This window comes from Mugil cephalus, chromosome 20 (assembly GCF_022458985.1).
Source record: "Mugil cephalus isolate CIBA_MC_2020 chromosome 20, CIBA_Mcephalus_1.1, whole genome shotgun sequence".
In the NCBI taxonomy this organism is placed as follows: Eukaryota; Metazoa; Chordata; class Actinopteri; order Mugiliformes; family Mugilidae; genus Mugil; species Mugil cephalus.
The window spans coordinates 9,180,093-9,203,865 of record NC_061789.1 but is presented as its reverse complement, the minus strand read 5'-3'; the positions used below and the strand labels follow the sequence as shown (position 1 = coordinate 9,203,865).

The 23,773-nt window shown below is 42.6% G+C and overlaps 1 protein-coding gene across 1 annotated transcript; it reads left to right on the top strand.

Annotated features, from left to right (window-relative positions):
- Positions 1 to 1,055: 1,055 nt before the first annotated feature.
- On the top strand, positions 1,056 to 23,480 carry gna13b (guanine nucleotide binding protein (G protein), alpha 13b). Its single transcript, XM_047572175.1, has 5 exons — positions 1,056 to 2,883; positions 12,226 to 12,455; positions 12,729 to 12,779; positions 17,403 to 17,603; positions 18,390 to 23,480. Exons 1-5 carry the CDS (start codon positions 2,601 to 2,603, stop codon positions 18,759 to 18,761), a joined length of 1,137 nt encoding a protein of 378 aa, XP_047428131.1. The 5' UTR covers positions 1,056 to 2,600; the 3' UTR covers positions 18,762 to 23,480.
- The last annotated feature ends 293 nt before the right edge of the window (positions 23,481 to 23,773 follow it).

Sequence of the window (23,773 nt, the reverse complement as noted above, 5' to 3'; positions counted from 1 at the left end):
GTTTGACAGCTCTGGGCTAGTGCTGCAGAGACAGCTCCTGTATCGCTGAACGAGTAAAGAGCTAACACCATTTATCCTTTTACTAAAATATGTTGGACTTATGTTACTGTGTATTTAAAGAAATTTAAGTTTGTGAGGGAAAATTAAAATATATATATATAAAATTTCTAATCAACCAACGATTTTGCGACCCCACCCTGTGGTACCTGTGGTGGGGTCGCGGACCACCTGTTGAAGACGTATGTATTAAATTATTATTATTGATTTAAAAGACGCAATGTCATGGGCCTTTTTTAAAAAATAAATAAATAAACAAACAAACAAACAAAAAACTTTTGGATTACCATGACCTGGATAACGGAGAACCTTCACAGCCTTTTTGGTTTTGGGAGAAAGGTTGAATGTGTTTATCTGGGCTTCACTGTGCTTTTTTTTTTTATTTTTTCATCGGTGAAAGCTTGCGTTTTGCCATCCTGGCCCACGGCCCAGACAGATGAAGTACCAGGAGATATCTGTCACATAGAGGGAGCAGCTTGTACCGGCCAGAAAGGGCTGCAGCTCCTTCACTGTTGTTGTTGGCCTGTAAACAGTTTTCTCTTAGACTTGTCATCAGTTTCAGGGGGACGTCCTGTTCTTGATAACGCCACTGTGACATATTGAATTTCACTTTCTGGTGACTGTGTTCCATGAAGTCAGAAAAATTCTGCGCGACCAACAGGGATATTCCAGTTTTGAAATAAAATTTGCATCCACTGTAATGTATTGTCACATGCTACAATACTCGGTAATGTGTCTATTTTTCTCAGAGACATTCAGACCACAGTTTCCAGTAGACTAGTAACAACTTGAAGACTTTTGCCATCTGTGGGACTCACAATTATGGGGAGGGGTCTCTGGTTTGAGTTTGTGATTCAATTTTTATCAAATATCATAAGTTATATAATCTGAATAAGAACTATCACTACCAACTATTTTTTAAAATAACTTAATATGTTAATATTTGTCCAAGAAATCTGAGAGAGAAGATGCTTCTTCTTCTTCTTCTTTTTGCTATTCACCTTTATTTAAATATTCTTTAGCACGGTGAACCCACCACTAATTTCACACATGGAGCAAAAACATGTTGGCGATTGAATATCAGGAACACAGGATGACACACAGTTCTAGGAATACAGTAAAGATAAGGGATAACGAAGGGGAAAGTACTCTCAGATTTCAAAAAAACATGGATTAATTCCATCATACATCCTGGAATAAAACAAAGTGCCTACTATGAGTCTACAGGGTCTTCATCTCTTTAATGCTTGTCACTTATTGCTCCTTCAGCCATATGATAGCTTTGTGACACAGTAGTTTGACATTAAAGCACACTTAAAACTCTGACACTAGAATCGCCCCTGCGCACAAGTATAAATGTCTAACACAGTCCCAGTCATACAAAGATCTGTATCTGCAAACCTCCTCAGTTAACCTCACCAACTCCCTGTTGATCCAAAAAAATCAATTCAAAAATCACGAGATGAAGAAGCAGCCAAAAATACTAAAGCGTAAACATGCTAATACCAAGTGGACCAATCTTGTGCTCTGCCTCACCGCATCTGTAGTTACTAGTGAAATCGATACTAAAACATCGATACTTCTGATACCAGGTCTTTATGTTCTAAAATTAACTGTCAAATCAAAATATCGATACTTTCAGTGTTTGTTGTGGAAACACAACAAACACCTCAGGTTAAACCGCAACACAGAATACGGGACATGACATGATTAATCCCGATAAAAATATAATTTATCTTGAATCTATAGTAATAGCGTGCCCTGCAAACTGAGTATTTTCACGTATCATCATTAAAATGTTTCACACGATTGCACAGATTCATACAATATAAATACTGAAGCTGTATGATGTATATTTTCTATTTTGGTACAAATTAAATGACTAGCAATTGTTAGAAAATGGGTACAAAATGAGAAATTAAGGATTTTATTGTCAACTACTGCTACTAAAAAAGATCAACTGTGTGGTTACAATGCTAGTCAATGGGTTAAGATGCAGGTTTTCATTTTACACCTAGGTCTTAATAGTTAAACAGTAATTCAGTTTATTTCTTTTTTGAGTGTTTGAAACAGCATTTTCACATATTTTGTATTTTCTGTTTTTCTGTTGTTGTGTTAGCTCAGCTATACAGTGAATTGAGGTCGCTACCTCAATAATATCGAGAGTTTAAAATAAATGAATTACTCTAATATTCTTTATGAAGCTTTGATTTGAATACATTAGTCAGTGTCAGATCGGAAAGGAAATCGGTGGAATCACCAATAGTGGTTAAATTTCTGAGGAGGCGCATGTCAGCTACGCAAAGAGTACCGCGCGGGGTCTGCGTGGGAGCCTGCGTTAACGCAAGAGCCTCTGCGTCACTTGACCGCAGAAGCATAAATTGCGTCTTACATACAATTCCTGCGACACCTGAACGCAGCAGTCGGACCAGGGAGCTCGGCCCTCCTCTTCCTCCTCCTCCTCCTCCTCCTCCTCCTCCTCTTCTCCTCTCCTCTCCTCTCCTCTCTGTGTCTCTGTCTGCATCGATGAAGTTGCTTCAAAGATGGCGGATTTCCTGCCGGCCCGCTCCGTTTTATCTGTATGTTTCCCGACCTGTTTCCTCACGAGTGGCGAGGTGGAGCAGTTACGGAAGTCCAAGGAGATCGACAAGTGTATAAACCGGGACAAGACGTACGTGAAGCGGCTCGTGAAGATCCTGTTGCTCGGGGCGGGCGAGAGCGGCAAGTCCACTTTCCTCAAGCAGATGCGCATTATCCACGGGCAGGACTTCGACCAGAAGGCCAAAGAAGAGTTCAGAGCCACTATTTATAGTAATGTTATTAAAGGTAAGCCCCCTCCGAGAGCCGCTTGTGTTTATTAAGTGGGAACTGGCTTGTTTGGTCGTGTTTTTAAGTCAGTTTGTGTGTGGAGTTGTTGGCCATGCTACGAGGGCTAGCTCAGCCATTCAGCCTTGGGGTTAAGCAACCAAGAAACGCCCATATGCTGGTTGTGTTTGTCTGCACTGGCGTGTGTCGGTCCTTGCTCGTGTTTATTCAAAGCTCCCCGTACAGTAATAATAATTATTAATAGTAATCTCCAGTTCTCAATGGTCGGTCACGCGCACTCAAAGGGGTTGACGTTGTCCAAGTCGCGGCTGCTGGTTAGCACCGTAACATCCACCTACTTTGGTCTATTCTTCACATTTAACGCACAAATCCATCCGTGTGATGGGTTCGTAGTGCCTCAATCCGTTATTGTGTAGTTCTCGATCACTCACTTGTGTATAAGGTCTCACCTGTACAAAGGTTTTTATCTGTAAATGTTGTCCATGTGGTATTTATGCTCCATGCTGGTTAGATGCTAAATTGCATTTAGTCGCTCTGTACCTGCACATGTGTAATGACAATAAAGTTGAATCTAAGCTAGTACTGGATGTAAGTGCTAAATTCAAGTAACAGCATCCCTGCCATTGTGGACATAAACTGACCTGCCAGTTCATTAGGTACACTACTAGTACACTAGCGAATGCATTCAAAAAAAAAGAAGAAGAAGTAGTTCAATTGTCGTTTCACACATCTTACAATGAAATTTTGCTTGGCAGCTATGTTTCGTAACAGTTGAGGTCAGGTGTGTTAAAATGTAATAATATATTTATATGTGTGTGTGTTGGGCGATACGATCCGTATCATGATACGTCAGTCACGATATGATACATTACTGCGATATTACGATACATTACAATATTCTACGTAGTTCACTGAAAACTTTTAAATGCAGCTTAAAATACATATTGTGTATACATTTACATCAGATGGACGAATTGAGTCAACAATATTGATATTGATATTGGTTCGGGAGAGAAAATATTGCGATATATTGCCATATCAGATGTATATAAGTCTTAGCTTAACCCTTTACATTCGTTGAAATACTTCATGATTTCAACCCCGGTGTTTCTAATGTTTCTCAGGAAATCAAGATTATTGAATTTACCATAAATCGTTCCTTGTCAATGTAACGTGTATTTTTAGACCATTAGAACAAGTGCTGATTCAGACATTTGTCAGCATTATCACATTAGACAACATTAGCCTACTTCTTCATGGCACCGAATAAATCAGTCATGCCCTTGCCCCATAAAGGGTTAATTAAGTTATGATTTTCAGCTTTAGTTGAAAGTGAGAGAGGTTTAACCACGTTTTCATTTTGAATGCTGTGGTTTTGTAGTACTACTGAATTGCATTGTGTTTCTATTAAATTGACAAACGTTTCTTATTTCTTAGAAGAAATACATAATATCATGTCATTATGTATATTCGGCCTACTCATCACCTCACGTCACTTCGGTTTTGATGCATTATGTAAATATTTTTTGTACCATAACGTATATACTAATTTCACCATAGGGTTAAATAAACTCCTATCTTATCTTATCTCTTATCTTATCTGAGTGAAGAGTGATCCTCAGATAGTCTGGTTCGAGACCAGGTTGTCAATAAGCCAGCGAGTGTACCCGTTCGATCCCCGGTATGTGCTGACGTGTCCTTGAGCGCGACACTGAGCTTCCAGTTGCTCCACGTTGCTTGTGTGGGTGAATGGGTAGATGCGCCACTGTGATTGTAAAAACGCTCTGAGAACCAATGGGTAAATATCATTTACCATCCAATAATATCTGGAAATCTCCAAAAATAAAAGATCAGTTTTTGTGTTTATCTTGTAAGTTAAGAGCGACTGAAATTGGTTTTAGTTAGTTTGTCTTCTGATTGGTCTACACTGCCAAACAGAGGGTTTCTAGTCTTTGTCAAGTCCAGACTCAGTTCCCATAAAACAAAATGTTGAAAACTAGAGATGTCCGATATTGTCCAACTCTTCATTTCCAATACCGCGTGCAGACTTTTTACACCAAAACCCAACACAATATGCCTAATTTTAGTAACTTCAACTTATGAAACTTCTATTTATCATAGTGCATTATTTTACTGACTGGAAAACTGAATGGATGTACATGGACCACCCTGCTCTTTCGCATGACTAAGACGAATAGCGCAAATAAAAACCACGAAATGCACAAAAAATGTAAACAGCTTCAGTCCCTCTGTCTAGACTGGTTGTTAACACCAAATTTACCATCCGCAGGGCACGCTCGGAAATAATTCCAAACCAAGGGCGTAATTTTAGTCAGGCACCGGATGAGCAAGCTTGTTAGCCACAGTTGACAACCCACTTGCTGTTCCACGGAAATGCTGAAACCTTCAGTGGTTGAACATCGGTTATAAAACCCGATACCGATATTTCTCGATATTCAATTGTTATACCGATATTAACGGACATCCCTACTGATCCGTTTAGCTTTAGAGGTTGTGTTGTGTGTGAAAATCCCAGCAGTTTCTGAAATTCTCACACCAGCTCATAGGCATCGACACTCGTGCCACGTTCAGAGTTGCTTATATCTGCTACATGTCTAAATGCGCTGAATTGCTGCCTGATAAGACGAACTGGTCAGTGAACTGGACGCTCGTCCCAGTGAAGCTCAACGTGATTCAACTGTGCAAAAGTGTAATTGTGTCAGACAAGCTGCTTCGATTCAAGGGGTTAAATTAAAATATCTTGATTTGAAGCCATCGACCTCAGCTGAGTGAAATGCAACTCAATCCACCATTGTGGGATATTTCTCTGTACGTTAGACCTGGACAATGGCATGCCTACCTCCTGGAGAGCCTTCCTCCAACACCACTGTCTCCTATGGACGTCCAGGCCCTTTTTTTTGTTTATGTTGCAATTCTCTTGATTTAGCAGCTCCTCGTGTTCCTGCTAACTCTTTGACAGATTAGTTCACATCCCCTTTTTTTGCCTGTTTCAAGCAAAATCTGTCGGGTTGACGTCAACAGATGTAAATTCAAATGCCAAACTTGGTACTTGCTTAACTCACGGTTTCAAATTCTTCAAATTGAAGCTGTTCTCTCATTGTTTTGTTTCTGTTCTTACACAATAGATTAAATATGAACTAGAGGCTGAAATGCAGTTGAAATGCTTTGCCACTTATGACCCATTTCCATCTGCTACTCCTCACAATAAAAATCCAGATTTTATAGCCACAACATCCTCTGATACTGTCATATTTCAAAGTAGACTTACATGTAAATATATGATTTTGAATCTTCCTCGTCTATGATTAGAAAATGCTTAACATTTCATGACAAATCCCAAAACATTGTACAGTGCTGAGGTTGACTTTAAACATTTAACAGCATATTAAAGCTTATTAAACTATTTTCAGCCCCGACTGAATTTATAAATGTGTCATAAATGTCAAAATTAAGACCTAATATTAATGTGTTTCCCCTACTCAAAGTCATATTACGTAGTTTGTCTTTGTTTTCAGTGGCACAACCGTGTTCAGATTTATTCCTAGCCACGTGTCAGATGGTGAGATTGACTCATCATTAAACGCTTGCCGCTCAAGCGAAGAGTGTCATCAATCTCATGCTTGTCTCTGTCGCTTGGTATTAACCACATACACCTCTGCCCAAACACAAAACCGGAAACAAACACCTACGTAATCAGACAGGGTGATGGCACGGAGACCCGGGAGATGGTGTTGGCCCTTCAGTCTAGAAACAGAGCGGCAAACAGAAGGAGGGTGAACAAGGTTGCGATGGTTGTAGGACAGCGACATTACTGGGGCGTTATCAGGGTTGACCCTAATTTATCCCACCGGACATTTCAGTGCCGCTGGCCTGCTCCTACTGCTTTTGATATCGACTTAGCTCACATCAGCCTTCAGTCATTTTAGTTCATTAGGGTTTGTTGACGGCACATAATCCAAAACATCCTCTTCCAAAGTATTAATCATAAGCAAATTTGTTAAAGTTGGTCTTTTGTAATGAATAAAGCTGTAATTCCAGGCAACCTTTGTACACTTCCTGAGGCTTTACAAGCTCTTAAGTAACCACCTTTAACCATTATGTGTTTGTTTGGTTTTTAGTACTTAGAGCCAGGAATTAGACAAACCCAGTTCCCTGTGGAGAGAGAGCGGTTTTCTAGATAAATGCCACCTGTCGCTAAATTTGACCATCTGTGGGGGAAAAGACTTGACAGGGAAGGTACCACTGTTATGAAACTGTGAGCTAATAGTCATTTTTAAAATGACTAAGACAAAAGCAGCTTCTCGAAGTGACAGCCCATTACATCAGTAGAGGATAACGCACAACAAAGCAAAGTCGAAACCCCCGCGTTCGTCTGTTACGAGGAACGCGATAATGATCTCATATCGATTGTACGTAGGGGGAGGTGGTGGTGGTGGTGGTGGCTGGGGTGGGGGGTGCGGGGGGGGATTACATGTAAACTCGTGTTGATGTCGTGCGAACAGGGAAGTGTCATGCTGGAAAGATTTGCTCAGTTTCACTCAGCGGGGGAAAGTGACTGACTGTGACTCTGGACGTGGTTAATCAGAGAGGAAACTGTTACTGTCATTTCAGCATAAACCGTTAAATCCTTTGGGTGGGAGGAGTCGCAAGGTTGACGCACAGATTGTGTCACATTAAATAAGATCCTTTCTCGGTTTGTAAATAGCCTCCACGTACAGTAACTTCAATTATTTGTATTTTGTCATGTTGGAGCCTTTTGTGTCGGCGCTGATCCAGACATTTTTTTTTTTTTTTAAAATGATCCGATCGGTTTCGGGCTTCAGCCAAGCCCAATCTTTTGTAGTTTTTTTTTCTTTTATCTGAGCTCTGCCGTAAATCAAATGGTGGTGGTGGTTGGTGAGCGCCCAAGCTGCCAAATAGAAAAGGAGATCTAAGAGAGTACGATGAAAGGAAAGTTTTCTCATTTGAGATTGGATCGGCCCATTTTGATGCTAAAAGATTGGTATTAAACACTTGATCGGGGATATACCTACTAAATACAGAGACACATCAATGCTTCCTTCATATGTGCAGAAGCGAAGTGAAAATATTTTAAATACGAAAGCTGCCATCTTGCTTTTTTCATAATTTGAAACTATGGTCTGTGCTTTAGACTTAGTTGTAGGGACACGACAGCACTAGAATGAAAAACCAGTCAAAACCACTGGTAACGAGTAGCCTTTAGCCCTAATTATAAAAACTACAGCCCAGCTGTGGCTAAGGATGCGCCAATACAAGTGTAACTAGTACAGAACAAGGCTGACAGGTTAGTTTTAAGAAATCCATGCCCGTTCATTTGAAGTCAATCTTCCATCAAAGTGAAATTCCGCTCATTCGCAAAACGCCTTTCAACGGAAACACGCAGTATTGCTTTTATTTTGCGAAAATCTAAAACGGAAACGCAGCTAGTATTGGTAGTATCTGCCCCAGAGCTGACCTCATTCAGCGTCTCTGATACAGACCAGACCTGACTGACGTCATTAAAGAACAGCATGTGGTTTGTCGGTTTAGTGCAGGGCTGACAAACGACAGTGACTGTAATTGTTACGTTTTAATGCCATTATTTTGAAAAGCTATTAATATTATTTTGAGTCAATTATTGCGTCATTACCAGACGACCAAAGGTTGAGAACCTTTACAGCCACAGACGTTACAACATGTGATTGTGAATACGGGAGAAATGACCAGTGATTTTTCTCAACGTTTGCACGCTCTGAATGCTGATTCAGTTAGCACCTGCCGCTCTATCTCGCTATCGTGTGCGCGGCCAGACGACAGCAGCACACATTTGTGTCAAAATGTGTTGCTCACACTCAAAAAGGGAGAGCACGCTTAGGTCAGCCCTTAGAGACCATTCATCCTAACGGCCGGTTACGTCATGTAAAACAATTCATTGGACTAATGTGTTGCTAATGTGATGTTGTAGCATGCAGTGCAATGAAGTAGGACGTGAAACCTGAGCCCCCCCCGTTCCTATTGATTTAAGTTTTGGCTATTGATTCTGGCTCACCAGCATTAACAAGATCGTCTCCTGCACCAGACGGCTTCGACATGTTACGACCTGGTGCTAATAATAATAATGATGTACGAACTACATGTTAAGGCATTTGAAAAGAGCGTTGCATTGTGATGGTTTGTGTTTGATGTGGGCAGAAAGCAGCGCTCCCATGGACAAAGATAGACGCGCAGCATCGCTCATTGATTAAAAACGAGAAAGTAGGTCAACCCACAAAGAGCATGCATGGTGATCTATAACGCTCTGTTCGGAAAGGACATCGTCTGGTCAGTTTAATGCGAGCTACGCAACCGGACATTACAGTAATCTTGCAAATCAATACTTGTCACCCTTTCTTTGCTCCATGGTTAAATGCAAAAGCCCGTGTAATATTGTGACTGTAACAGGTTGCGTAATTGTCACACGGCTCAGTCCGGCATCCTGTTATCTGTTCGCAGCTGTGAAAGACAAAGGTCTTTGTGCTGGTGTTGTTCCCAGTTCAAAGAAGACGTGCGCGGAGGTTGAATGCTTGTCACAGGAACTGAAGATATGCAGATAGACTCGACACGCGCATCCTTGAGCTGTCAGCTCTCTCACACATAAACACACACAAACACACACACACACACACACACCCTGCATACAACTGGATTAACCAGCCGTGACACAGGAGAGTGTTGTCAGAGCTTGTTTGGCTTGTTTGAACTAGTGAACCGGAGTTGATGGAACAGAAATTGAAACTCAGCATTTTAGTTGACTGCAACTTCAGATTTCTTTATTTTGGCCTTTATAATTCTTTCACTGTATTAGATTGTGTCTCTCAAGGTGTTTAAATAATAATCTGCGATACAAGCATGCAGAGCCCATGTGTGGGAGTATTTTTTGCTAAAGTCTGAAAAAGATGTCGGCCAAAGATGTTGTTTTTATTGGATTTATTGAGGTTATTTCTCAGGTTCTTGTAATTTATTCAACTGCAGAATATTCTTATGTCACAATTTATGTAACCCATTGGTTGATAATGAATGAGTCAGTTTTTCTCGTACCTCGTACAGTTGCTAATTATAGTTATAGTATCACTTCATTATGCCTTTTCTAATATTACACACTACAAAATAAGTAGTAAAAGTATGTATGATTCATGCTGAGATCGGATCGGTATCAGCCAATACTCAAGGCTGCAGTATCGGTAACGTATCGGAAATGAAAAAGTTGTATCAGGAATCCCCTATTAAATATTTCTTCAGCACTCCGGTCAGGACGGAAGGAAGCCATTATTTTCCTGCCTGAGCTTCAAGAACTAGTCGGTTAATCGATTAGTGAGTCAACGTTTATTGACAAAATAAGTGCAGGTGATGGTAAACAAACCTGGGAACGTCCTCGCCGTCCTCACAGTCCTCACAGTTTCAAGCAGTTCCTGATGTCTACGTCCTTCCGTGCACCTTTATGCTTGGCATTGCGTTACTTTGTCGGGCAGAGTTCACACAGAAGGATTCTTCAGTTCATTCCAAGGAGAAATTGTTTGCAGCCAATAGAAATATTTTGCCTTTTTTTTTTACGGAGATGAAGCCTAAAACCTCATCTTCCACTATCCCTTTGCCATCAGTTGTTCCGTAAACCTGGAAGTAGCGGTAGGCCACCTCAGAAACCCTTCCCTTACTGCTATTCTTTTTTCATTTTGTTGAATGAAAATATGTTGAGCTTTTTTTTTTGCATCATGATCAGTTCTCTCCGATGAAACCACACCACTGGGCGTCAACCTTTCTGACTGCGGTGGATTTTCACAGGTTTCTTGATGAACACTTTCAATCATTTCTGGTTTGAGAAGCGAGAGCTCTTGATTCGTTCGTTGCGAAATATTTCTTTTGCCCTGCTACATGCTACATGTACAGCAGCTTCAGATGAGTTCATAGCGAGCCAGGGCAACGGCATCAAGATCCCAAACTCTTCATATTTCATAGACCGATCTGACAATATGGACGTTTATGGATATTTAAGGAGAATATTTGTCTCCTCATACCATTAAAACGAGCCTAGAGAGGTGGAGAAGAAGCTTTGGGTCCACGTGAAGTTAAAATCCAACTAAATAACACGATTTCAGGTTTGTAATGTTGGCAGTGAAGTCCTTCGAGAAGCTCATCAAGAAAGAGGTTTTAACACAGGTCGGTTTGCTTGCCGTCCCGGTAGAGCAGTGGAGGATCGAGAGAGCCCTGGGTCTCATGTCAGACTATTATTCATCGATTTTCTCTTGGCGCTCAATACCAACCGGCCATTCCTGCTCCCGGAGAGGCTCATTAACCACTTTGAATTCCATCCTAACAGGATTTGTTAGATAATGGACTTTGAACTGAAAAGTCGCAGTGTTTCTCCAGACAAGTCCACTTTTCCACCGGTTCTGCTCAGGGTTGCGGTCTCGGCTTCTTCTTCTTCTTCTTCTTCTTCCTTTTAGCGTGTACGCTAATGGGTTCCACCTTAAAACGTGGTGCGAATCCTGTTATTTTTAGCAGCGGGTTTAGAAGTAGAGGAAGAAGATGGTGAGCGTCCTGGTGGTGTAATGAGTCTAAAACGAAAGATGCAAATTTTGGAAAGTCGTCAGAAAGTCCAACATCCTACAGCATAGGTCTTCAACGTTGGGGTCCATGGAGGTACAGCAGGGTGGGGTTGCAAAATCTTTGATTGATTGGACATTTTTTATATATTTTCCCCCACAAATGAAAACTAGCACTAGGCAGAGTTTAATATAGTAGGTAGGGGTCCCTATTTGATCCCCCTTTGGGGGTCCTTGGCCTGGAAAACCAAAGAAAAGATTCCTGCACACTTGAATTTGTGCAATGGTTCCACTTTAATGTTGAGCTTTTGATTGAAGAGAAAACACAAGTTGAGGGACAGTCAATGCCACATGACTAGTCACTACCAGGATGCGATACACCTGCGCACACTCGGCTGGAAGAAGCTGCACCTTCTGGGAAGTGTAAAGTTCTTGAGATGTCGACTATGAGGCCTACAAATGGTCTACAACACAAACAACAAGCACCTTTAAGCACCAAACGTGTGGTAATATAGCTTCAAGATCAGGATACAGCAAAATAATCTCCACAAAAAGAACAGAGCTATGGAAAGATATCGGATGGAGGTCTTCATGAGCCATAAACACCTGAGAAACATCCTGAGTTACAACATAAAACTCATGTCTGTTTGAAGTATAGATCTGAAAAAAAAAAAAACTGAACTCCAAAAAACCAAAGCACCCTGAGAATAAGTCATCATCTTTTTTTTCCATCCTCCTTCAGGTATTCGAGTGTTGGTGGACGCTCGAGAGAAGCTACACATCCCGTGGGGCGACCCGTCCAACCAGAACCACGGGGACGTCGTGATGGCGTTCGACACCCGCGCGGCGATGGCCCAGGGCCACGGCATGGTGGAGACTAAAATATTTCAGTACTACCTGCCGTCCATCCGGGCCCTGTGGGCCGACCAGGGCATCCAGAACGCGTACGATCGCCGCAGGGAGTTCCAGCTGGTGAGTAACGCCGCCGCGTACTCGACACAATAAGCTGCTTTCTGAAATTTAATTACTGGCTAAATCGTATCAGCTGAATGTTCCCTGGCAATTACCGGTTAATTTAAACATAACGGAAAGAGATACCTCCTGTTCATCGGATTAGTCGGACTGAAAAAATATAAATGTCTTCATGATATTTTAGACTTTTAGAAGTTGGGAACGGCTCTCGTTGCGTAAGTCTCCTTCAATACGTTTCATTTGAGACTCAACAGTCGTTTCTCTTTCTCTCAGGGGGAGTCAGTAAAGTATTTCCTGGACAATTTGGAAAAGCTCGGACAGTTGGTAAGTCCCGCCCACGTCTCCGAGGCTCCCACAGTGACACGAACGCACACACACACACACACACAATAACGCACACACACCGCTGTCAGGATGGCAGATGGAGCAGATGGGTGTGATAGCGCTCGGCTCATTTGTCGAAAAGAGAAGTGAAACCGTCGCCTTCCTGTCCTCGGTGGCCGCGCTGGCCTCGCTCTTGTGTTCGCTCGTTGTTCCTCTGCCTGTTGAGTCAAACGCTGAAGGTGAAGCTCGGGGACATTCCAAGAACCTTTGTTACTGAGAATAGAAATGAAAACACAACACACTCGGTTTTGCGGTTTCACAAATTTATCCACAAATGTCCCAGACGTGTCGAAGAGTTCACAGAAATTCTGGAGGAGTCGGGAAATGATACAGAGCCGATTTCTGTGCGTTTGATTAAGTCATTTAGAAACTGGTGATCAGGTGACGAGGCAAAGAGGCGACAGCAGTGAAACAGAAGCTAAGCAGAAGTGCCTGTGTGCGCCGTGTATCATTTCTCACACAGATTCCTATTGGCCAATCTGTGCCTTTTCTAAAACAAATAAGGGAAATAACTGAAAATAGAAGAAGTTGTTATGAATAAATATTCCAGGCCCCGTCTATGTGATACTTTAATGCCCTTTTTTTTTTTTAATGTGGAAACAAAAAACCTATTCAAGTTTCCGATGACATATAGCACCTAGACAGGTGGGCAGATCAAGTATGGACCCACTACCTAGTATATGTGTTATAGAGCTGTTTATAAATATACATTATTATTATCATTTTGCATTCAATATGAAGCTATCCCTTATCTTTCTATTAAAATATGTTGGATTCCTCTTAATGTGAAGTCAAAGGATGCACCGTTGTGTCTGGATCACATGACCAATTCAAGATGACGTAAAATCTAAATCTCCGTTTCAACTGGTGTAGAAAGTGCTGACTTCAAACCACATGCCAGTTGTGTTGATGGGCCAAGTGAAACTAAACATATTTACTTATAATAAAAAAAGATTTACGCAACACTTTGTCCTGAATATTGCCGACGTGGTGCACGGGACAAACGATGAAAAGCAAAACGCTAGCAAGCGAGAGATCACTAGCCAGCTTCAAATGCTCAACAGAAAAACAAAAAACAAAAACAAAACAAAAGAAAAAATAAATGACAGCCTCTTTCTCATTGGTGAAAAAATGCATGGCATCAGCCAATCAGGAAATGATGTGTCAATAGTTGCTAGGGAAGAGGTAAAAGTTGACTTTCAGACATTATTACTGATTGTTACACCTGATAGTTTTGTAAATGGTTGCAAATAGTTGTACAAAAATGCGTGATGCATTTCCATGAACTAATATGTCACACGTGTTTATTCTGGATGGACAAACCAAAGCCCGTTCCAGCACCTGAGACAAATCCAATTGTCGGCACAATCCTTAAATAGTTGGCACAAACAGTGCGTCCCAACCACAGCGATGGACCGAATCCCCAAATATATGTGACACAACACAACCACGGTGTTCAGTGATCATTATGAACAGATAATTGACGTTTGTTCATCATTTATTGAAAGTAAAATACTATTTTCCTGTGGCTGTTTACTAAGTGAAATAATGATTCATTTTAACAGGAGATGAATTAACTGAGTTGAAAGGCGTCTGTGTTGTTCTGTTATGAAACATGTGTGGGTATGTGGTTCATTGGTGACGTGTTCAGAGTCTTGATTCACCTTTTGACTGGAATTCTGTATTAATTCATTACTAATACTTCCAGCGTTGAAGTGGCAATTGTTAATTGACATCATGTTTACTGGGAAAATTAAATCAGTCATAATAAAGTGTAAAAAAAAAATTAAAAATTCAAAGCTTTGTCTCAGACAGACAGGCAGACAGGCAGACAACAAGAGATAAATTGTGTCCCGCGGTAACACAAACCTGCGTCAGTGTGTCTGTGTGTGAGGGCAGGGATTTTCCACTATAGATCAGGAAGTGTGAGTCAAAGTGAGCCGCAGCCACACGGTATTTATTATAAAATACCTTCTGCCATTTGTCACAAAATATCTCAATTGGGGTTGTGACCGTGCACTAAATTAACTACACCACCAGTACAAAAAAATAATTTAAAAAATATTCACGACTGACTACTCACTGCAACAAATAGGAGTCTATCATCTGTAAAGTGTGAAATAGATTGGATAAAATTGTCATTAAATGAGAGTGCTGTGTACTGACTGATATGAATTTTTTTGGGCCCGATGTCGATTCCAGTATTAGGGTCATAAAAAATTCCATTAAATGATATATCAGTACACTTTTTTCAATAAAACCTGTGTTACAAAGATATAAATTGAAGGGAGAACATTTTAATATCTTCAAATACTGAAAGTGAACAGTTTGAACATAAAATAAACCAAAAACATGGTAAATATTAACTTAAATTAACATAAAATGAATTAACTTCGACTATTTTTTCTTCCTTCTCAACGGCATAAATTAAAAAAAAAAAAAAAACAGGTCGCACGTTGCTGAAAATAAATATAGCTCACAGTGGGTTTTGACACGTTATACTAATTTGAGGCACTGTAACGTTGCCATTAGTGACTCAGTTAAAGGCTTTCACGAGGTAATATTTAAGCGAGTTATCCGAGCGTTATCCTAACTTTAGCCATTACTGACTCGGTAAAAGCGATTAGCAAGCTAATTTTTAAGCTAGGTTATCCTAACTTTAGCTAACATATTAGACAACGAGGCAACGTCATGGGAAACTTGTTGAGTTATTGTTTGTTTCCCAAACTAGTTATAAAGTAATGTAATGCGCTGGTGAAGAACCTGATCTAGTTATCGTACCAGAAGCTAAAAATCATCGTATTTTGAGGAAAATTATCGTACATACGCGATTTGACGTTGCTCAGGACCATCTGCCAGGTAAAACATAGCATAGCTTATAATGCAGTTTTACTTAAATAAACCAACAGCACAGTTTGTGTTTGCTAATAACCAGGTATTGAAGGGGTCACATTATCACACATTGAGGGATTTTTGGAATGATTGATCGTAGAGAGGGAGATATTATCGTACAGATACGATAACTATCGTACATCCGGCAACGCTGGTGAAACACGAGCATTATATGAAAATGAATGCAACGTCAGCATCAAAGGCTGTCGAAAGTATTACCTTCATGTTTCTCTTTTGTTTATTTTTTTTTTTAAAGTGAACTAGCAGTCGAGCTGTTTTTTTATGCAGAGTCTGCACGGCTGCAAGCGACGTGTACAGTGTGAGCAGAGAAGTCACAGATTTGCAAAGGCTGCCGAAACCAAAACCTAAATATAGACCTTACACATACAGTAGGACGCTGAGATCTGCGTTTGGGTGTGTCCGTCTCGACGCGACCTAAACACTAAGTTGGTGGTTCGCTATCGCCAGGATGCCATGACATCCACCCAGACGCCCCGGCTGACAAACATCTCAGATAACTAAATAAAGCGGCATAAATGGATGAGGTCGTTGACTGGAAGTCCTGCGGGTTTTTTTTTTTTTTTTAAAGGAAAATTAAAGATCTCTGGCAAAACATCCTTTATTTGTGTGTGCAGGATGCGTTCCTGTCAGAGGACACGCACACTTTGTGTGGTTTGTGCCGGCAGTGATTCAGTGAGGAATGCTACGAATTTGGATCTGGTTTTCGGATCCATTACACAGCGACGCTGGCTGTCATACACAACTATGTCACAGTACATTATATTTACTCCCAAATAGCTAATGAACCGCTTGGTTTGTTTGACTTGGCTTAAAATGAATGGCAAAATCTGAATGATGACTCTGTCTTGCAGAGTGTGCAGGGTTTCCCGTACAGTGTGAAATCCTTTAGTTTCACGTAAGGGGCCGGATATTTCTAATCAAACCGGCTAAACCAGTCTGTTTTGGTTTGTTTTCATTTTTTTTTTTTTTGCACAGCTGTTTGTACGCTGTCCTTATTCTAGTGTGGCCCCTACAAATCTAGAATTAACACATTTGAATTCCAACGTGCACCGTGCAGTTTGCAAGCGCGCCTCAATAAGTAGCTGAAAGCCCTGAGACACACTCCCCTGCAGCCTCACATTTGTTTATGTGCTCTGGTATTTCAGGAATGCGGAGTGTTTAACAGGGATGTCCCCAAAGCAACAGTGTGTGTGTGTGTGTGTGTCTGTGTGTGTGCGCCGCTTTCATCTGCTCTGCATTTCTTTTGTTAAGCTTCTCAGCACTTTGCTTAGAGGATGTGATGAAAACCCGGCCATAGAGAGAGAGAGAGAGAGAGGAGGGGACATGACATCAGTGCACATTTTCTGACTGTCTCCAGGGAGAAGACGAGGAAGACATTAGCAGTGTTGCATGAGAAAAAGTGTTTGTTGAGTAACGATATATATAAAAAGAAAAGTCCAATCTTGAGCTCTTCTTTCTTTTTCTAGGTGCCACATTGTGGTGTAATATCAGTGTGTGGGCGGGTGAATAGTGGTTCGTTATTGGCGGTATCAGTGATGAGTTCCTCTTATAGCCACATGCTGTTAAAAAAAAAAACAAGCACGTGTTAGTAAAAAATGTCACATCTCGCAATGTCGTCGTCTCTCTGACACGCACCACTCTGCCCTGCAGGACTACGTCCCCAGCCAGCAGGACATCCTCCTGGCCAGAAAGCCCACCAAGGGCATCCACGAGTACGACTTCGAGATTAAGAACGTGCCCTTCAAAATGGTGGACGTGGGCGGCCAGCGCTCCGAGCGGCGGCGCTGGTTCGAGTGCTTCGACTCGGTCACTTCCATCCTCTTCCTCGTCTCTTCCTCTGAATACGACCAGGTGAGTCAGAGCGTGGAAGACGCCAGGACCCTAGAGGGTGTCACATATCAAACATTCCCCCTTGTAGTCGATGGACGCTGACGACAGTGACAGGAGTTGATGAGCATTGATGAACAACAAATGATAATTGTTGGCTTTAGGGCGGGGGTCACGTAAAGGACCCTCAAACTGATGGAGAGATGAAGTAGGGACCCCGTACCTATTATATGTGTTCTATATTAATATAGTGCTATTTATAAATTACATTATTATCATTTTGCATTCAGTATTAAGCTCTTTAGATAATACACAGGTTCAAATATTCTTATATAGCTGCACTTCTGCTAATATTGCTAATATCTTGCTAGTCTCTTCTGATTGGCTCAGCAGTGATGGGGCGAGGCCTACTGTGTACAGGGAGCTTAGATTGACAGGTCTAGTGTGGCGCTCTGTATGAAAAATAAAAATTAAAAAAATGTATAAAAAATGTCCAATCAACCAAAGATTTTACGACCCCCCTGCAGGACCTTTGTGGACCCCCCTAGGGGTCCCGGACCCCCTGTTGAAGACCTTTAGGGTGAGAGATGAGGGATGTCCTGATCTGTATGGGGGGTGGTCGATATCTGGCAGGCACTTAAAAAAAAAAAAATCAAAAAAATTCAAAAAGATGAACCACGTCCCTGTAGGATCAAATCACCTTCTTCTTCTTCTTCTGTTTTATTTGCGTCAAAGCTGAGAAAAAGAAGTCAGGCAGAAAATAACTGTGAGAGTCAACACCACCAACCGTCTGCACTGTAACGCCCGCAGGTGCTGATGGAGGACCGGCAGACCAACCGGCTGAGCGAGTCCCTCAACATCTTCGAGACCATCGTCAACAACCGGGTGTTCGGCAACGTCTCCATCATCCTGTTCCTCAACAAGACGGACCTACTGGACGAGAAGGTGAAGCTGGTGTCCATCAAAGACTACTTCCCCGAGTTCACGGGCGTCTCCTCGAGCCTGACGGACGTCCAGCGCTTCCTGGTGGAGTGCTTCCGCAAGAAGCGCCGCGACCAGCAGCAGAAGCCGCTGTACCACCACTTCACCACGGCCATCAACACTGAGAACATCCGGCTGGTGTTCCGCGACGTCAAGGACACCATCCTGCACGACAACCTCAAGCAGCTCATGCTGCAGTGAGGCGGGGAGGAGGGACGGAGGAGGGACGGAGGAGGGACGGGTGGAGGCCCCCCGCTCCGGCGTTCACCCCGCCCTCCGTGACTTTGACCCGCTCCTCACTTTTGAACGTTTAGACTGTGTATTAAAGCCACCACCACCACCACCACTACTACTACTACCGCCATCCCCCCACATGCTTGCTCTCCGCCTTAATGAGCTCGTTCACTGTGACCCACGACGACGGCGCCGGTCTCCCCCCCTGGCCGTTGAACCCACTGTAAATGACCTCTAACCCCCGTGACCCCCCCCCCCCCCTCCCCCCCGCCACCGCCTTTCCTCGTGTGTTGCTTTGATTCACAACCACACACTTTTTTTTTTTTTCTATGCTGCTCCGACCACTGTTGCCGTTAAAGCCGCCTTCAGACGCCGGCGCTCAGATCCCGCGGCTTCAGTGACTGTCGCCAGGTGTTGCCTTCCTCCGCAAAAAAAAAAAAAAATAGTTTTTGCCCTTTTTGTCGTTTCCGACACCTGCTCCACCGACGCCTGTGCCTTCCGGGGTGGCGATTTTTTTTTTCCTTCCGAGAGCTGGTGGCACAGGGGGGGCGAACAGACACAGATAGGAATTATCGTTCCCGAAAGTCCACTTAATTCTAGTTTTCTAATCATTTTGTTTCTTTTTTTTTCTAATGTATGAATATACTGTATGTACCTATGCATTTTCCTTAACTTATATTTTATAGGGGTTTACACTTTGCTGATTTGTGACTGCTGATGGACTATGTTACAGTTAATTTAAAGTGTTTTTTTTTTTCAGTGTGTGTGTGGGGGGAGGGGGAGGGGGGGATGGGTGGTGCTGATGAGAGAGCACAAACAAACGCATGGACCACTTGTTTAAATTAAACACCTTGCTGAACGGCTCGCGCCGGCGCAGGGTTTTCTCAGGGCACACCGTCAACCACTTTTTCTTTGTGAACTGGAGCCGACCCGAACGGATGCCTCTCCAGATCGATCGATCCATCGATCGATCGTACGATTGTAGCTTTTCCTCCCGGACGCGTCGAGCAGAGACGACTCCGAAAAATGCGTTAAGAGCAGATCTCGATCCATTTTCAACCTGGGGCACGTTTTCTCGACGCCGTTTCCATCCGGTGTTAACGTTCTAGGTCAATACATCTGGACTCGTAGTCGTACTTTTTTATCAACTTTTTTTTTTTTACCTTTTTACCATTTTTATTTGCTAATTCTAGTGTTTTTCGCCGCCCGCGTAACTGAACCAAAGACCAAAGCACAGAACATGAGGAACGTTCTCATATTTCCTGTAAGTGTCGGAGGAAGTACCTTCTTTTTTTTGAGAGCCGTCATTGTTCTTCGGATTCTGTTTTTAGGGTGTTAGGTCAGGTTTGGTACTTTCCCCCGCTCCCGAGTTCATCGGTCAAACACTATAGTTCGACTCAGCTCCTAGAACAAAAAAACAAAACGAAAGAAAGTGAAGTTTCTTTCTTAGATGATGGAAGTGTTTTGGGTCTGTGTTACGTGACAAATGTGGTTGTAGAAAAGTCATTCAGGTCCTGGTTCAACCAAAAGAGGTAAAACCTGTCCAGGTTTATCTGTATTGAAGTCCAGGAGGTTAAAATAAGTCAAGCTGAGTAAACGATGCTTAGGTTGTAGCCCTAAAAACAACATTGTCTTCACCGATGTGGTTTTCTCGTATACGATGTATTACAAACGTTTGCAATGTCGTTTTTTAGGTTCACCGTCGTTTCCTCGGTGGAAAGTTTGAACGATGGTTCAAAAGTGATGTGGTCCAGGTTGAAAATGGTCAGATTTACTCTGAAGTTAAGTCCTGAGGAGTTGACACATCCCGGTCTGTGTGTTTTCCATCTCCTCCCCCCAGAGCTCAGAAGAAGACGGGAACTGAGTTCCTCTTCCTCCGAGTGGAATCACCACCTGAAGTGTTGTGTATTATACTAATACAGTTGCTCTCGAATCATTGTGCTTTCCAAAAGGTACCTGTCCGACCCCGTCCTCCTCCTCCTCCTCCTCCTCCTCCTACTCCTCCCCTCTTCCACACATCCTAATTTAAAAACAAAAGGGATAAAGCCGCCCCCGTCTGTTACTGATGGATATCAGCAGCTGGTGTTGTCGCTGCCCCGTCTCATCGTTGTATAAAGTTAATGTACAGATCCCGTTGTCCTCTCTTAACTCCTATTCTGACGTATCTCTTCGCACCGACCGCACGCTTGTTACTAACGGCCGCCGTAACCGTCGCACGGACCCGTACTGTATTTATGTCCGTGTGGGTGTTGTTTCCACGTCCTCCTCTCATTCGGATTCATTTAAAGTTTCTCTCGACGCTCTAACCTCCAGATGTCTGAAGAAGTCCTCCGTGAGATCACTGGCTCCACTGTTCAATGCTAACACTGGAAATAACGAGGAGATGTCAGCACTTTAAACCGTAGCGTCATCGTGGCTCAGCTCCATGGATTCACCTCTTTCTCTGTTTTAACTAGTAGCCTCTGAGGGAACAACAGCCAAAGTGAAAGTGATTTTTTTTGTTGTTGTTGCTCGCGTCTGTTTAGACGCTCAAAATTCTTCATTTATACCGTAATAACTACCTTTAAATCTAGATTTTGAAGCTAACAAATGGGGAAATTGCCGTTTTACGACGGCATAAACAATGCAGAAAATTGACGAGAATGAAGAGTGGACTAGGTCAAAAGATAAATTATAAGATTGTGTAACAGATATTGCACAAGATTGTACACAGTGCAGAGTAAGTAGTGGAACGATGAGACTATCGAAGCTTTGAAAGGTCATAATGTCGCACGTGTTATTGTCGCTCAGGCGGTTGTTTATTTGTGCATGAATACAGTCCGCTGTGGTTTTTTTATTCCGTCTCGGTTCACTCATCTCTGTAGTTTTGTGCGTCTTCCCCTTTACGCTCTACACAAGTTAAATCTGGTTTAAATGAGCCCTGCTCTCATTCACCTGCGGCCGGATCTCAGTAAATAGCTCCTGTGACGGGTGAGAACGAGAGGAAACCGGCGTGAGCGTCTCTCGTCCACGTGCGTCAGCATTGAACAGTGGAGTCACATGACTCTTTTTTTTTTTTTTTTTTTTTGGTGTGAATGTTTTCCAATAACAAAAAAAAAAGAGGAAGCTGAACACCAGGACGGAGGAGCGAGGCGCTCTGTGATATTCCTCAGCCGGTCAGGAATGATTGTGTCTCTGGATGAAGCGTCCTCTCTGTCCTCTCTGTCCCCTCACACAGCCTGCAGCAGAGGCCTCTTTGTCCTCGTTCAGACTGTTTTGTCATCACTTGGGGGCCCAGACGACAAGCCTGTTGTCGCGTTTCGCACACACGCCGTGAAGTCATGGCGGGGCAGGCCCGCCGCCCTGAAACACTCTTTATCGACGCCGAACAAACTCGGCCCCGGGGATCAGGGCACAGGCGGCGCATTGTCCCGCGGGGAACAGGAGCGTTAAAGAGGACTCTTTTAATGGAGCCTCTGTCTCCGCCGTCGCCCGTCATTTGAAATTAAGATTTGCTCCGCGCCAGCTGTTCGCGAGTCCGCCCCGAATGGTTCGAGCGGGAAGTTGCCTTTTTTTTTTTTTTTTTTTTTTTTAGGTGCGGTTTTAAAATAAGCTGGATGGGAGAGCACCTGCAGAAAGAAAAGAAAAGGCTCGGTCCTAGTGAATGTGCACGACGACGTTAAAATGAGGAAAAAGTATTTAGTTCATATTTATGTGCACTTACGAAGAACGCTGATGGAGACGAGAGGGTGTCTGTCGAATGCCATGATGTCAAATCTAGTAGTCAGTCAGTATTTGTTGCACACTTGAGACCGAGTGGGACACGTGTCAAACTATTCCATTAGGCCTGTTATAAAAATCGACGACTAAGCTGTATGTAAGAACTTGTTTCTGTGTCTCCACGCTCAAAGTATTTAATTTGTATTCACGCCACTACTACAAGGAACAAACAAATCTCAGATTGAAAGCACAGGTGTTACTTTTAAACCTTCAAGTATCTCTAAAACCTTCACGAAAGAGTTAAAATCAGAACGATTGTTTTTGTTTTGCTGTCGTTTCTTTCTACGTGGTCCTAAACAAGCCGTTTATCTGTCCTCTGTCCGTTTTCCATCTCTTAAAAGGGTTCAGTGTTCACTCTGGGTTCAATGTTCACTCCAAACACACCAACTTCTTCCTGATAATCCCTCTTGCCTTTCGAGCTTCGACGCCGTGAATCGTACAAACTGTGTTGTTGGCGCCATCCAGTGGCCGAAAATAGGTATTTTCAGTCTGTTACAAGACCTCAAGCATCCAAACAAACCAAAAAATCTCTGCCTTAAATCATCAAACTGTCCTCACTGCTCTCATCTCATGAGTGTTGTCTGTGTGGTCGTCTCGCACACGGTTCCAACTATGCAGCAGCAGCAGCAGCATGAGGTTGATTCTCTGAAAGCCAGTGTCTTATATAAAAACCTCAGCCTGTAATCACACCAGGAAGTGATTCTACCAATACACAGATGTTTAGTGCCTCCTTCATCCTCTGAACCGTCTGATCCTGTTTGACCCGACGTCTCAGTCCGATGCCACTCAAACTGCCCTCATGTCCTTGTTTTACTCACACGAAAACGTTTTTTTTTTTTCAGCCAAACGAGCTTTCAGTGTACAGTTTAAGTTATGCTGTCTTAACCTTCTACTCTCAATAAATCCAGCTGTTTTTTAAAAAAAGAAAAAAAAAAACTGCTTCTGTCTGTTCAATTTTACTGGTTATACTCTGATCAGCCACAACATTATGACTCACAACAGGACCTGCCATGCATTCATGTGAATGTTACTTAGACATGCAGCACCCAACTAGACCAGACCAGACATTATCCCCCCCCCCCACCCCACCCCGTAGCAATGACGCACCTTGATGGCAATAAAAAATGGCTTCCAAACTCACTGGATCCCAAACTGATCAAGTGTCTGTGGGATGATCCACTGGAGCAAGTCTGACCACACACAAACACACTGTACGACAC

Coding starts and splice junctions, on each gene's coding strand:
- gna13b (XM_047572175.1), top strand. CDS start 2,601: ATGGCGGATTTCCTGCCGGCCCGCTCCGTTTTATCTGTATGTTTCCCG. Junction 2,884..12,225: donor TTATAGTAATGTTATTAAAG/GTAAGCCCCCTC, acceptor ATCCTCCTTCAG/GTATTCGAGTGTTGGTGGAC. Junction 12,456..12,728: donor GCCGCAGGGAGTTCCAGCTG/GTGAGTAACGCC, acceptor TCTTTCTCTCAG/GGGGAGTCAGTAAAGTATTT.